The sequence below is a fragment of the Rissa tridactyla genome, chromosome 9 (genome assembly GCF_028500815.1).
Source record: "Rissa tridactyla isolate bRisTri1 chromosome 9, bRisTri1.patW.cur.20221130, whole genome shotgun sequence".
NCBI classification, from domain to species: domain Eukaryota; kingdom Metazoa; phylum Chordata; class Aves; order Charadriiformes; family Laridae; genus Rissa; species Rissa tridactyla.
The window spans coordinates 48,509,346-48,525,106 of NC_071474.1; the positions used below are offsets into that span (position 1 = coordinate 48,509,346).

Consider the following 15,761-nt stretch of genomic DNA (forward strand, 5'->3'; position numbering starts at 1 on the left):
GAGGACACCTGGAGGGGCGGGAGGCTGGGTGGCCACTGCTGGTCCGTGGAGCATCGCCACGGCCCGAGGGAACAGCTGGGCAAGGATGGGCGGAGGGAGAGGGAGGGGAAGGGGGAGAGGGAGAGGGGCTCTGCGGGGCAGAGCGGCAACACGGGCAAGGCAGGACCAGCCGTGCCAGCGCCAGGAGGATCACACACCTCCTGGCTGATGCTGCCGTGGAACAGAGGGTGTGAGAAACCTCCTCTCCCAGTGCCCAGCCCAGCTCGCCAGGGTGGGTTTGGTCCTGCTCATGCTGAAGCCCCTTGGGGTGCTGCAGGAAGGCGCAGCAGGAGGGAGACCCAGCGAGACACCCTGCGCTGCCTCCCCTCGCCCGGCACTCGCACGTCCACGCTGCCCCACGGAGCTGCGCGATCGCTTCCATCCATCCCACGTCCCTCCTGCCTGCAGTCCCCCTCCACGGGGACCGCTCAGCATCCCCGGCTCGTGCCCTCAGGGGATTCTTCTACAACATCAGCCGGCGCAGGGAAACAGGTCTCACTCGCGCAAGCGCCCGACCTGCGCTCTGGGAGAAGGAGTTTGCCAGAGATCCCGATGCTCCCTGAGAAATACCCCGAAGCAGACGGATCCCAAAGAAATCCCAGCTCTGGTTTGGCCCACACGGACCAGATGCCGACCAGCAGCCTCCAGCTGCCACAAGCTTCCCGCAGGTCTGGGCTCCGCGGGCTCCCTGAAGGACACAAGCCTGACCTGGATCCTAGTAAAGACCAAGAATGGGCTTTGGGGTGGGGGTACGCCCCTGATCTACTTTCCTCACATGCTGATCACAAAAAGTTAGACCTTCCGGTATCTGAAGACCTCCCAGCTTTCTCCAGCCTCGAAACACCCCAGGGCCTGAGGCAGCGAGCAAACGAACAAAGCGGGTGCTGGAAATTGCAAGTTTGGGGCACGGTGTGCTCCTTCCCCGTGCAGTGCAGTCGTGCAAACCTTGCAGCAGCTCCTCTCGCCTCTCCGCTCACCCCTCTCTATTGCACTAAAGCAGCCATCCATAAACTGTTCTTCTGTGCTTTGGCATCTTTTGGCCGATGACACTTGCCCACCAGTCTTTGGGTTCACACATGGGGATGGGGAAGAGCGAACTCAGTGGGATTCTATAGGAATCTGAGAGTAGAGTCCCAAAAAGCTCCCCCCCTGTTCTTTGAAGTACTTCATTGGCACTGATGAACCCCACAGGGATGGGTGGACAGCAGCCCAAGGACCACTTCTGCCCTTCCACCAGGAGGGTTGGGGGGCTGGCATGGGAGGGAGACTCCACCTTGGTCCCCAGTGACCCCTTCTCACCAGTACCGGGACTGGTCACACGTCTCCCAGCAGGGAAGGAGGGGAGCAGGACCAAGGGAAGCCCTGGAGAAAGCAAGCACCAGCAGGAGCTCTTGCGTGGACGGAGCTCTGGAGGTCTGGGTGGGAAGAGGAGGCTCCCACATGGGGAGCAGAGCAGGGGGAGCTCAGGTCCTGCTCAGCAGCTCCTGCCTCCTGCTCCTTTGGCACCTGAGTCTCTCTTTCCCTGTCTCAATCTGCCCCGCAGCCCTGCACCTTTCCTGGCAAAGCAGCCCACAACCAGCAGAGACACCCAACCTGGAGAAACGTTCCCTCGCACAGCGGATCCATCCTTGTCAAATCCCAGGGGTGCAGGGAAAACAGAGGACTCAACATGCGACTCTCCCAAGAAGAAAACCAAAAAAGACACGTCAGGACAGAGAGAAACCCAAACTGCCAGGACAAGCAGCTGCAAACAAACATCTGGAGCAGATGTTATCTGACTCATTACAGGGTGGGGCAGGAAAGGGGCTCACAACCCCAACCAAAATTGGAGTCCTCTCTGCAGGGAAACCAAACTCTCTGGCAGCCGGAGATGGGGAGGGAGCAGGACGGATCTGGTCTGGAGATGTTAGGGAAAAGCTCAGGGGAAAAACATGACCAGAGGCTACCCACAGCCTTCCCGACACCAGATGAGCTCAGGGAACCAGAGCTGGCCTCCTTGGAGAGCTTTTGGCAAATCCCGACCTGCTCCTTCTGCTGAGAGCAAGGAACGGGAGCTCGCTGGGGCCCCCAGGTGGGTGGGAAGCAGCAGCCCCACGCGAAGCCACTTGCCCCGATGAGCAGGGCAGCGGCCAACAGCTCTAAACTTCTCCAGAAGTTTAGCTGCAAGGCTTGCATGTGGCTTTGCGTTTTGCCCTCAACACCATCAAACCAAAGCCCTGCGCTGGTCTGACAGCCTTCAGGGCCCACCCGGGGCTCTCCTCCTCTCCGATCCCCTTCTACGCATCCCGTATTTCACTAAATATCTCTCGGGGGTTTGTCATTTCTTGGAGATGAGACATTCAAGAGACCTGGGCGGGCTCCCCAGCCCTGCACCCAGGCTGTGGCACGATTCCCTGGTAGAAATGTGACTTTTGCACCGACCCAGAAAAATCCCATTGGGTAGAAGGCTACTGGCGGGCGTCCTGGCCTCCCACCAGCTACTGGAGGTAAATATCCTGCAACAGTAGTGCAGGGCTCAGCCTCGCCGTGCCAGCGCCGGCAAAACTGGCTCTGGGGAGCTGCTGTGTGGACACTCGTCTTCCCATCCCACAGCCCCAGCACTGGGGGGGGTGGTCGCCCCGTGCTTGCATGACTTCGGAGGCCGTGAAAATGATGAAGCTTCACATGTTGAGTCATTCCACCATCAGGAGAGGAAGCAATGAATTGCAAAGATACAGAGGTGGTAACTAAATTTACAAGTGGGATCCATTTAAAAAAGGAGGAGAGAAAAAAAAAAAAAAAAGTCAAAGTAGAGCAAGTTGGAAAATTCTGTTCATTAGTTTTCTTTAAAAAGTTTCAATGAACTATTTCACATTCTCATTCAAGTGAGACATTTCCTCATATCCTCAGCGAAAATGGGGCCTTTTCTCCCTAAAAAAGCTTTACAATTTTTAGGAAGAAGGGGTTTAATCAGCACTGGTAGAAAAGGGAACCGAGCGTTCAAAAGGAAAGGTGCCTCTCGGTGGAAGTCTCTCCCCCGAACTTCGCCTGGAAGCAGGGAGCCAGGCAATTATTGGCATACGGATAAATATGTTTGCAATGTAATTTATAACTGCTGCCACAGAGACAGGGACTGACCTCGTGGGGTACGCACACCTACAGGGCACCCTCCGAGAAGATCGTGGCCCTCTCCCTTCTCAATGCCAGGGGATGCTCGCTGGAACCCAGAGCATCGGCCCCAACTCCCCGCAGCTCATGGACGTGGGCTCTCCATCTCCGGCCAGGGGAAGCATCTTTCGACATCCCCCGTCAGGCTCTGGGTGAAATCAGGGTGAGGACCTCGGTCATATCCGTAACACCCCAGGCACAAACGTCACCCCAGGGATGGGATTCATCCCCCCTTCCACAGTCCAATGCTTGGGTCCCATTTGGGTCAAGGGAGACAGGCACTGCCAGAACATAATTTAATGAATAATGTTTTCAAGGGGGATGAATCACTCCCTGGAACCGCTTTTCCCTGCAACAGAGGGAGCTTGGAGCAGCACCGATTTTTAGGCAGCGAATGTACAGAAAGAGGAATCCCATGGCGAGATCCTACCTCCTGCCGCACCCCGCGGCCAGCGCCGAATCCTACCCCCTCTCTGCAAAGCCTAACCCCCCCAGCACAATCTGTAAACCTCCCTCTCCCCCTCTCCCGACTACCCAGGAACTAAAGGTCTAGGATTAGCGACAAACAGACCGGGAAATCATCTTCCAGCATGTGCAAGTGTACCAGGAAGCCAAACCTTGCATCTGGCACCATTCACAGCAGTATCATGAATATTATTAGTAATAGACCTAGCCATCCTAACGTTATATTTATATATACAAAAATAGATCCACAGAACTCTACGTAACGAGGTGGCTGAGGGAAGGCGACGGACGAGCCCTGGGTGGCAGGGTCTTGGAGGAAGCCAAGGGACACGTTGCATATATTTCTCCAGGGGAACCATTCGCTTCCCTCCGCGCTCACACCCCTCGGAGGAGGGACAGGAGGGCAGAGCTGAGCACCGGGACATCGTCCCGGCTCCAAACTGCCCCCACCCATTGGCCGATGACAGCAGGGTCCCAAGGGGGAGCTGGCACCCCGCAAGCGGAGATGGGGCTGAGTCCAGGATCTGGAGGAGCTGCCCCCAGCTGCAGCCATGGGCTGGGCTGACTATCATCCCGGCAGGGAAACCACGAAGCCCTGACCCCGCGTCGGCTTTCCTTCTGGTCTGCAGATGGCCCAGCCCCAGCGCTGGCTTCAGCCCCGTCTCCGCTTTGCCGCAGGCAGCCACTGCTGCAGAATTCCCTTCAGCAGTGACGCTGGTGTTGGTGTGACACGCCGGGGGGGCAAGGAAAGGGAGGTGAGGACTCAAAGGCAACTTCTGCAGGGAGGGAAGGTCGGGGTCGCGTCTCTCGACACCCCCTTCTGCTCCCCGCTTCCCTCCAGGAGCTGCAGAAGACCCCGCCGGGGATCCCCCAGGCTGGGTGCGAACAGAAGCACGGTGCGAGTGGCAGCTCTTGACAGTCGGGGTTGGGGTGTGTTTTTTAAAGTGAATTCAGTGCTGGTGGAAGGTACCAGATCGGGGCTCCCGGGGCTTGAGCACGGAGCCGCTGCCTGTGGCGTCTGCTCGGTGGTGGGATGGAGCCGGGCGGCAGCTCCTGCCCCACCAGGGTTTGCGCTCCGGAGGCAGCCCTTCAAGGCGTTGAGAAATGAATGGCAATTTCAAACCAGCTTCTTGTTCTCAGCCAAATCCCAGAGGGGACCTTTCCCTCGCTGCAGTCGGGCAGAAGCGAGTGGGCTGGGCTGCCTCCGAGAGCTCCTTCCCCTGCCAGAAGGTTTCTAAAGCTTCCCACACCTTCCCTTCCTCTCTGAGACGGAAAAATACGATGCCACCTCATTTTGAAGCTCACTCGCTTCTCCCAGCGGCTTCCAAGCCCGGAGGGAAGCCGCTGCCACCGGTGGGACCCCATGGCGCCCCAGCCCCTCGGGGAAAGCGGACCCACGGCGGGGTGAGAGGAGAGAGGTCGCCCACGAAAAGTGCTGGAGAAAGAGGGAGAGGGAGAGAAGGAGGTCTGGCTCCTGGAGGACTCTTGCACGGGGGATGCGTCGACAACCTGCCTCTTCCCGCCATCGGGAAGGACCACACCACGGGGCAGCAGCAGCTCCTGGAACCCTCTGAGAGCAGAGTCCCGAGGGCCCCCCCGGGGCACGGCCGGGGAGGGCACCCGCAGCTCTCTGCCTCCCCGGGTCCCTCACCCCTGTGTGCAAAACCAGCGCTTCCCAGCAGCTGCCCTGGCCACGCAGCCGCCTGCGAGCTCCCAGGGGCTGGGGGACCCCCAGTTCACCCGTCTCATTCCCGGGAGGTGATGGTGGGCAGGGGGGAGCGCTGCAGAGCGGAGGGAGCCGGAGGAGGAGGAGGGGGATGGGGAGGAGAGGAGGTGGAGGAGGAGGAAGAGGAGTAAAGCCTGCTTCTCCTCCCCGGGAGGGTCATACCGGCTTATCCAGCGTCTTGGGGAAAGGCGTGCCGCTGGAGGAGGAGATCTTCCTGCAGACCGTGTTGGTGTGGCTCTGGCAGCGGCAGCCGGGTCGTTTCAGGCCGTCATAACCCCGCTGGCAAAGTTTGAGGCACCCCAGGGTAGGAAAGTAGCAGCAGAGGCAGGGCATGAGGAGCGAGAGGAAGCTCATGGCAGCCCAGCGGGCACAGCAGGACCCCGGCCCGCAGGAGCAGGGGTCGTCGGCGCAGGTGTCCTCGTCGTCGGTGGAGCAGTGGTAGAAGAGCCCCTTGACGCAGCAGAGGCAGGTCCCGTAGTCGAGGAGGCTCTCGGGGGAGCAGAGGCAGCGCTGGTTGCAGAGCCAGCAGGAGGGCAGGCTGCGGGCGGCCGTGCAGCGGGCACACTTGCACCGCCCGCACTCCTCGCAGATGAAGAGGTGGCCGGTGTGGAGGGTGGGCTTCTCCGCAGCCCCCTTCAGCGGCGACTCCTCCGCTTTCAGCTCGCCGGGCCGGGGCTGCGTCCGGATGAGGGAGTGCCCGGAGTGGGACGGCGTGAGGCTGCTCAGGAGCCGCTGGTCGGAGGCGGTGGTGCTTTGGGAGACGGAGCTGGCGGTGCTGGAATGGCTCATGTGCTGCTGCAAGGGTGGCATCTGGTGCTGTTGGCTGTGGCTGCGGTGCAGGTCCTGGAAGGTGGAAGACGCCAGGCGGTCCTGGGACCACTCCTGCTTGTGCGGTGGCTGGGACAGGGAAGGGTTGGAGCGGGTTTGCTGGAAGCAGACAGCCGGTCTCTCCACGTAGTTGTTGCTGGCACGGATGGAGCGGATTTGGTCAATGGACAGGACCTGCTGGAAGTCCTCAGCGGGCGGGTCCATCGTCTCGTCGCAACTGAGTTCAGCCACACTGGAAGAGAGCTGCATTTCCAGGAGCGAGGAGACCCTGCGGCATCAGGGCACATCTAAAAATCCTAAAGGATGGGGCAGGAAGGCAGAAAAAACATTTGTGTTACATTTTATAACGGATCCATCCATAAAAACCTGGAAGCAAAGACTGGCTGGAGAACCCCTGGTGAAGTCCTTTCCAACAGCCAGACTCACAGTACTTCTGTGCCTGGGGATGCTGAGGTTGGACATGTCCAAAGGGCGAGTGCCGTGAGATCTGTCCCTTGAAACAGGGGGACACGGCATCTCCCCGTGCTTTTGAGCTTTCCGTGTCCTTCCCGAGGATTTCCCACCCCTTGCCAGCACTGAGGGACCCCTTCTGTCCTCCCTCTCCTTCCCCAGGGGCAAGTGGCAGCCCTCTCTGCAGGAGGGGAAACTTGAAGCTGGGACTTATCCGCAGCCAGTGACGGAGCTGGGAACGGCATCTCCTCTGGAGCAGGAGACTCTCTTTTGGGGCTTCCCAGCACACCCCAAGCAGCCTCCCGGTGCCGTACCCGGTACACGCCGGGGTCAATGGGATGGCGGGGATCCGAACACATTTCATTTCAGGCAGCACCAGCAACAAATTGCGACTACGGAGGCACACGCTTGGCCAGGGACAGGCCAAGCCCACAGACTCCCCGGGTCCTGGCGGCTCCCACCGCAGCATCCCTTTTTCCCACGCACAACCCAAGAACCGATTTAGCCCCATCACCAACACGGAGACGGGCAGGTTTCTCGTTAGCCCCGGCACAAACCCCGGGGGAAGCGGGGAAAGCAGACATCGCAGCAGGCGAGCCCCGTCTTGCTCCGTGCACCGGGGCTGCCATGCTGCTCGCTGTCGTTTTCGGGAACTGGCACTTCCCGAGTCCGCGGCACTGCTCTATCCAGAGGGAAGGTCGGGACCATCCCAGGGCTGTGGAATGGGGCAGGGAGGACCCCCGTGTCCCACAGCACCCCCCCGGCAGGTTTGACCTCACGGCATCAGCACCATCGCCAAAAACGCTGCCAGACCTTGCTGCTGGCGTCTGGGTGAGACCTCTGTGGGGCTGGGGCTGGGCTCAGGCAGGAGCAGGGATGTGATGGAGCCGGGTTTTTGGCCTTAGGAGGGAGGGAGACACTCCTCACTTCTGCTGCCTGCAAAACGCTGGAGCGCGCAGAGGACAGAAGCCATTCGGTGCATGCCAGAGCCCGGCAAAGAGCTTTCCCCCAGCGCTTCCAGCCCAGATTGCGATACCGGGTACGTGCTCTCCGTGCGCAGCCAGCTTCCCCGGGACAAAGCCAGTCTCCTCTGGCAGACCAAACGAGTGATCCCTCGGTGACACAGATATTGTCACGGTGCCCGGGCCCGCAGGAAGACTCTGTGTCGGTAGGAAGCTCCCCACTGGCCGCGCAGATGGCCAGCAGCCCAGGCGGCCGGCGGCGGCCGAGGCTTTCAAATAGGTGAGGGGCCACAGGTAGAATCTGCTCATGCAGCAGAGAGAGGCAGAGGGAAGATTGATTTTCATTAGCTAGGCTGACCTTGACGAGCAGGGAAAAGCAAAGGCAACTTACTTTGACTGTTCAAGCAAGATCTGGCCTCTCCCATCCCCCTCCCCGGAAAGAAAAGGCAACCGATCTGCTTAGATTTGGGTTTTTCCTGTGCACGGAGCCCCTCCTGCCGCCCCCTCCGTGCGATCTCAAGGGAGATGCTCATCCCGTCCAGGGATACGGGCCAGCGAACGAGCCGCTCTGCCAGGACCCCCCCCCGATTGATTTGGAGGCCGATGTGTTTAACGGAAATATCAAGGTGAATGAGGAGGGCACGGCTGCCCCCGGGAAGGTTGTGCGAGCACGCTGCCGGGGTGGGAACGCGCCACGGAGGCAAAACACCTTCGTGGGAGCTGTTACCTGCTGCCGTTGAGCTCCTCACCTGGGAAGGTCTCACCAAAGCCCAGGCCGGTGAGCTGGAGCCCCCTGGACCCCCGCAGAGATACGGCACGTCTCAGCCTGCAGCTGGGACCACGCGGAGGGGAGCGGGGAGCAGCCTCAGCGCGTTCCCACATCCCTCGTGGCCCACACCCCATCTCGGGGTGGGATGGTTCAGGGGACGACGCTGATTTACAGCCGGGAAGGAGCTGCTCACACCTGGGTGTCCGTCCCCTCCAACCTGTGCGCTGGGATTTGGCAGGACTCGCGAGGCTCCCGTGAGGGTCCCGTGTGGGGCTCGAAGCAAGGGGTGACCCACAGGCAGAGAGCCGCGGGGGGTCCCAGTGCGATGGAGGCAGTGGAACTGGGAGGTTAAGAGCAGCCAAAGGGCAGACCCAGTACAGCTACACCCAGTCCTCCCTGCAAGACCTGGAGCTCGGGAGACACGAGGGGACCCGTGACCACGCTGAGGCAGGAGGAGATGGAGAGGGGACACTGCGAGGAGGACAGAGCCCCCGGGACAGCAGGCGAATAGAGGAGCTGGCAATCAGGCCATGCACTGCGTTGCGACCCGGACGCTTAGGATCTGAGTCCAGGGCTTGGACGCAGCATCCCGGGCAAGACAGGTCCTGGGAGGACCCCCCACACCGAACCGGGGCCCAGACGCTCCTGGACCTACGATCCCCAGACGCAGGGTTAGACATGGACCAGGGGGAGGCAAAGGTCCCTCTGGGACCCAAGAGGACGTGAGCCAGAGGATCTGTGGGTCCTCCAGCCCAGCGGGATGGAGAGAAGAGGGACTGAACGACTAGAGCTGGGACCCCACTCCTGCCCCCCCATCCTGGGGGAGCCCAGTGTCCCCCACTCACTCCCAGCCCTCCCTGCTCCAGCCCCATCCCGGGGCTGCAACCAGTCCATATCCCGGCCCCACTGGCCCGACCGTCCCCGGGGCACTGCTGCACCCTCCCTGCCTACCTGCCTGTCTGGGGGGGACCGGGGCAGCGTGGCCCCAGCCTCCTCCTCCTCACACCCTGCCTTCGAGGTAGGCATGCCAGCCCCGGAAACTGGGCGAGCTTTATGGCCGCCAGCAGCCCCAAACATATAAAGTTCGTGTGATAATGGGCCAGAGGAGGGATTGTAAAAGCAAATGATTTACAGGCTGGAGGTGGCTGCAAGCCGGGGACAAGCTGCACAGGGCGCCCAGGTGGGAGAAGAGGGCTTTTCCCACGCGCTTCCCTCCGGAGGGACCCCCTCACCCTGTGCTGGGTGCTGTGGGGTGGCGCAGGGTGGTGGCAACCCCGTGCCCCGCTCCGCACACAGCCCACGCGTGGCTCGGATGCCGGCTGCAGCCCCCCTGCACGGCCCTGCCATCTGCTGGCCCCCCCAGCAATGAAACCCACGCCTGGCTCGGGTCCGGGTCCGGCCCGCAGACCCCACAGCCCCACCGTGCCCACAGCCCACGCGTTTCCAGGACCTCCGAGCACCTCCATGCACACAGCCCCTTCGGATGCCCCAGCTCCACCATTCACACAGCCCACGCGTGACTCTGACCCACACCAAGCCATCAGCCCCATTGTGTACACCCCACGCGTGTACAGGACCCCCATCCCCACTGCTCGCATGTGGCCAGGACCCCTGCCCGCTCAACACGAATTGCCCACACGTGGCCAGGACCCCCAACCCCTCAGCACACGGGTGCCCATGCACCCCAGTTTTATCACACACTCACAGTCTGTGCATGTCCAGGGACCCCCGTCTCCTCAGCAAATGGCCCATGCATGCCCTGGACCCCTCACCATGAATTGCCCACGCCATGTCCAGGACCCCCAATTCATCAGCACACGCTGCCCACGCGTGTCCAGGACCCCCAACCCCTGGGCACAAATTGCCCACACGCATCCAGGACCCCCAATTCATCAGCACACGCTGCCCACGCGTGCCCAGGACCCCCAACCCCTTGGCACAAAATGCCCGTGTGTACCCTGGACTGCCAACCTCTGGGCACGAATTGCCCATGTGTGTCCAGGACCCCCAACCCCTCGGCACACGCTGCCCACGCGTGTCCGGGACACCCGTCCCCACTGCCCACACACGCCCAGGACCCCCGGCTCCATCTCAGGCTCACAGCCCCTGCACATCCAGGGACCCCTGTCTCCTTGGCAAACAGTCCACGCATGCCCAGGACCCCCAGCCCCTGGGCACGAATTGCCCACACGTGCCCTGGACCGCCAACCTCTGGGCACGAATTGCCCATGTGTGTCCAGGACCCCCAACCCCTCGGCACATGCTGCCCACGCGTGTCCAGGACCCCCGTCCCCACTGCCCACACATGCCCAGGACCCCCGGCTCCATGGCACGCTCACAGCCGCCGCACGTCCGCGGACCCCCGTCCCCTCCGAAACAGCCCACGCGTGCCCAGGACCCCCAACCCCTCGGCACGAGTTGCCCACGCGTGTCCGGGACCCCCGTCCCCACCGCCCACACACGCCCAGGACCGCCGGCTCCATCGCACACTCACAGCCGCCGCACGTCCGCGGACCCCCGTCCCCTCGGAAACAGCCCACGCGTGTCCCGCCCCCCCACCTCCCCGCGGCGCACCGCCGCCGTCCCGCAGCCCACGCGTGTCCCCTCCCCGCGCCGGACTCACCCCGCCGCCGCCGCCTCCGCCGGTCCATCCGCCCGCCCAGCACCGAGCCCCGGGGCCGTCCCGGAGCGGGGCTACCTAGCGGCGAGCGGCGGCGGGCAGGGACGCGGGGCACCGCCCGCCCGCCCGGCCCCGCAGCCGGGCCGAGCTCCGCGCCCAGCGCGGCGGGAGCGGGGCCGGGGCGGGCCGGGGGCGGCGGGGGGGAGCCCGGCGGGGCTGCCCGGCCCCGGCTGGTGAAGGCGGGCTGGTCCCCGGCGCTCCTTGTGAATGGGGGCAGCGTGGAGGATGGGAGGGAGGGAGGGATTTGTGGCTGCCCGTTAGCATCGCTCGCTCTCCCTCGCTCTGCCGCTCGCCTTCCCGGAGCTGGAGCTCTTAATGCTTTACCTAAGTGGCGTCATCCAGCTGAAATTGAATCGGCCCATTAGCGGTCCCCATAGAGCCCTGGGCATCCGCTCCCCAGATAATGACTGCAACGGAGCCGGGAGCAGTGGGATGCAGCAGGCACTATTTAAACGTTTCCGTCTGCCTCGGGCTCCGCTTCCCCCCGTGCGCCCACCGGGACAGCCCCGCCGCCACCCCTCCCAGCCCATCGTCCCCCCTGGGGACACCCGCTACAGCCACGCTGCCGGCCCTCGCTGCCTCGGTGGCGTGGGTACCGTCTGACGCCAGCGGCGCGGGATGGGGTCGGTTCAGCCCAACGCCGCGGGCAGGTTGAGTGGGGAGCGCAGCAGGGTGGGCTACCAAGGGCCGGTGTCGGCCACCGGGCTCTGTCACCTTGGGCGAATCGCTTGGTCTCTACATTGCTGTGAAATGGGCACAATCACCTTCTGTCAGGCGTCTCCGGCTCAGCCCTCCCTGTGCAGCTCAGGGGGCAGCAAGGGGAGCCCAGGTGCCATCCACCCCCGATACTACCAAAAAGTCTAAACTAATACCTGAGTTAGCTCCTGTAGTAGAAGCTCGGGGTAGAGGGGCTGGAAAGGGGCTTTTCTGTACCGAGATCCACACAACCAGTCCCCACACAGACCATCCTCCCAGAGACAAAAACCTCGGACTCAAGGTCCAAACAGGACCTGGACCTCCTGTCCCAGATGTTTCCCCTCCTTGTGCTGCTTTCTCAAAGCCGACAACCACTGCTCAGGAGCACCAGGGAGCCCTGTGATACCCCTCGGCCCCATTTATAAATAAACTAGACCTGGTCTGACAGTCCCAAAGACACATGGCCTCTCCTTGATGACACTGGATATTGGTTATGGACCCCACCAGAGCTCCCACCTTCATGTTGTTCCTCTCAGCACTTCCAGGTTGGTCACCCGTCCTTTCTGGTAGCGTTTGCCGGAGGAGCAAAGCAACGTTACCAGCTCAGGGAGGGCTGAGAACCTGTCTCCAAAAGTGAAGTTGAAGCCATCGAGCCTTCAACCGTCCCAGCCAAGTCCCACGTGGGGACCCGCTCCCCTGGGACGGGCAGCTGCCCGAGGCTCAGTCATGAGGCGTCCAATGGGCAGCGCAGGGTCTGGGGGTGTGAGAGGGGCTGGGGGAGATGGACGAGAAGGAGCCTGAACAAGGGTGACAAAACCAGCTCTGCCGCTCTTTGCCCTAAACCAGGATGATCCCACTGACCTCAGCGGTTCCCTCCCAGTTGATGCCAGCAGAAGTGCTGGAGTCTTCCCCAGCAGGGGCCAGTGACCCCACTCTCCCGGTGTGGTTCCCAGCTGAGCCTTTCCAGGCTCATTCTTAGGCATTTCTAGGCTGAATGTTTCTCCATCTCCACAGGATCCCACCGGAGCTGCTCCTCCAGGAGGAGTTACTCCAAGAGGAACGAGTCCCTGACAGCATCCCTCAGCCTCGGCTGCAGCTCAGAGCCTCCACGCTGCATCTCCCTGCGCTCCAACCAGCCCCTCCTCTTCTCCCCATCGCTCTCAGCTCCGTCTTTAAAGGTGCAGAAAGGATCCGAGTTGCCCAATTCCCAGCCACTGCCAGCCGGCTGCGAGCACCTGACTCCCAAAAGCACGTGGGATGTCCTCCCTTTCTCCCAGCCCAAATCTATCACTCCCACCTTGAGGTGCCGGTGATTCAGGCTTCCCTCCACTGGCTCACAGCATCCCCAGCGCAGCCTGCGTCGTGCTCAGCCAGCGCCGCTTTATTCCTCACCCGCTGCCGAGGGAGGGCCGAAAAGGCATGAATGCAGAGATACCGAGACAAGTGGGAGGGTGGGAAGCGGAGGGGGAATAGCAGCCTCCTGGGGAGTTATTGACCGCAGCATCTCTGAAGAGGAGGGCTGGGAACCCGTGGGCATTTGCAAAGCAGAAAAGTTGAGAGCCGCTCCCAAAGGAAGGGTCCGGGACTGAGCCCCCAGCAGGTTTTCGGAGGGTTTTTGGCTGTCGGAAGAGGGATGTGGTCCCCTGACAGTGCACAGCCATGATGCCGGCCGTGCCAGAGGAAGGTGTGAGACTCTGATTTATGATAATCTCTCCCCACACAAGGTCTGCGGGAGCGAGCGGCTGCCCTGAACGCAGGGTTTAACATCCCCCTGGCCGCGCTGTGACAGCTCCCGCTGTCCCCATGCCCCGCGTCCCCATGCCCCTTCTCAGCCACTGCCTGCAGGTCTGATCCCAGCTCCTCTCAGCTGCCCCGTGGGACTGATTTCCCTCCTCCTCCCAGTTTGGATCTGCCACCTTTCCACCCCTCAAACACCCCTGGGGTCCTGTCCGAAGGGACGGGGAGAGAAGCAGCTCCCAGGGGCCCGTTCCCTGCCCTGATTCCAGCGGTTCTCAGCCCATCTCCCACCCAGGACAGCCGATAGCACCGAGCTCCGGGCACTGAGGCGGCAGCAGCGCATTCCCGTGTCCCCAGCTCCAGCCCCCAGCGCCCGCTGTGCACCTCTGCCTTGGGGGAACCCTCATCCCTGGCAATCCCCGCAGGTTGCCAGCAATTCCTCCCTGCTTTGCTCCCCCGGCACATCCCCAGCACCCCAGGAAAGGCGGGGGGTTACTCGCCTGCCTTCTCCTCCTCAAAAAGTGTTTCTCTAGACGCGTGTTCACAAAGCCAAAAGAGCTAAACCTGGAGCCCGGGGCCTGAAGGACTTAGTTGTAATTTTAAAACGACAGGGAGAGCTGGGGACTGCCCAGCCGCCTCCAAGGCTGGCCACCCTGGTGCTGCCCGCGCAGACAGACCCGCCACTTCCCGCTGGGAATCGGTCCGGATGCGGGCAGCGGAGAGGAGAATATCCCAGAGCAAGGCTGAAGACGTCTGATCTCTGCTGATGCTATTAGCCAAGCTGGGGCAGAGGGGGAGGGCAAATTCATCTTCAGCTAAAGATGATGCGGGGGGGGGTTGGGAGAGGAGGGAAAAAAAAAAAAAAGGAGAGGATAAAGAGAACATGCGATTCCCCTGATTAAATCAGCCAGAAACAATGAGGTGCTGGTGCCCTCTAATTTTTAGATTCACAGATTTTAGGGCCAGGAGGGACGGTGATGCTCATCCAGCCTGACAGTCTGTATTATGTAAAAGCCACTTGAAGCCAGACAGTGCCACTGGCTTTTCAGAAGCAACAGTGAGCGCCGGGGAACTTATTAAAAGACCGCGATTCTGCTGGGGCGGGGGGCCGTGCGGCTCCCCACACACGCTTCGGCGAGGAGGAGGCCAGGTACATCCACCCCACCGGGCTCAGGCGGAGCAGACGGCAGCGCCGGGGGAAAGAAAACACCATTTCCCTTCCGCATCACGCAGTTCCTCTGCCCGGCAAAGAGGGATAAGCAAGCAGGGGAAAAAAAAAAAAAATCCAGCCCTTCCTGGCGTTTTCCTTTCCAACCTTCCCTAGTCGCTGGAAAGATAATGCCCTACAAGGATTCTGGCCCCGAGAGGTCTCTTGGCCGCTTTGGGGTAAAACCCCAGGGTTTGCAGGTTTGTAGCAAGGAGAGCTGCGCCCGACCCGCCATGCGAGCCCGATCCTGAGCTCCTTCCGCAGCCTGCAGCACCGCGGGGGTGTAGTCATTGACTGCAATGTGAGTTTTTCTCTGAAGATGGAGCCAGGCAGCATCAAACATCAATAAAGAGCTCAGGATGCGTCCCTTTAATGAGCTGAGATTGTAACACGCTGACGGAGCTTGCCAGAAGCTGCCCATTCTGTCAGGAGGAGTAGATCCTGCTGGAGAAGTGTTAAGTGGGTCCTGCTGACTCATTGATGCAGATGGCTCCGTCCCCGTGCGGAGCTGCCGTCTCGGGGGAGAGCACCCGGCGCAGGGGCTGAGCTGGTACCCGGCGTGAGAACCCAGCCCCAGGGGGGACAGAAAAGCAGATATATATATTTTCCCCCCTCCCGTGCCCCATTGTGTAGAGCGAGCACCAAGCGTTGGGCAAAGCTCAGGGCGTCCCTGTGCATTGATGAGCTCCCTTGTGCTTCCCTGGCAGCTCTTCTTCTATGGAAAACATGTTTGTCCCCGTGAGGTCCCCTACCCAAATCCACATCACCCTCCCAGCAGAGAAACCAGAGCAAAGACGTGACTCAAGCAGCAAGTGTGGCTCCAAATGTGTGACACTGAGGGTGGTGAGCCCCTGGCCCAGGTTGCCCAGAGAAGCTGTGGCTGCCCCATCCCTGGAGGGGTTCAAGGCCAGGTTGGACGGGGCTTGGAGCAACCTGGGCTGGTGGGAGGTGTCTCCCACCAGAGAGCTGAAGGCTTCTCATTCCCACCAGGAACAGGCTGTCTTTGGTGAGCTTGAGGTCTGTGCGGGGTGCCATGGGTGGGTGATGTGTATGTC

The 15,761-nt window shown here is 61.6% G+C and overlaps 1 protein-coding gene across 8 annotated transcripts; it reads right to left on the reverse strand.

The window, feature by feature from the left end:
• Positions 1-561: 561 nt before the first annotated feature.
• On the reverse strand, positions 562-13,210 carry SPRY3 (sprouty RTK signaling antagonist 3). Of its 8 annotated transcripts, none has more exons than XM_054215306.1 (2): positions 13,060-13,210; positions 562-6,501 (listed from the first exon to the last, which is right to left on the reverse strand). In XM_054215306.1, exon 2 carries the CDS (start codon positions 6,452-6,454, stop codon positions 5,534-5,536), a length of 921 nt encoding a protein of 306 aa, XP_054071281.1. In that variant the 5' UTR covers positions 6,455-6,501; positions 13,060-13,210; the 3' UTR covers positions 562-5,533. The 8 variants fall into 8 exon arrangements, with proteins under 8 accessions (XP_054071281.1, XP_054071283.1, XP_054071282.1 ...); XM_054215308.1 differs by lacking the exon at positions 13,060-13,210 and adding an exon at positions 12,624-12,646; XM_054215307.1 differs by lacking the exon at positions 13,060-13,210 and adding an exon at positions 12,279-12,484.
• Positions 13,211-15,761: the final 2,551 nt, after the last annotated feature.

Bases quoted from the DNA above. Each gene is read 5' to 3' on its own strand.
- SPRY3 (XM_054215306.1), bottom strand. From the start codon at position 6,454: ATGCAGCTCTCTTCCAGTGTGGCTGAACTCAGTTGCGACGAGACGATG.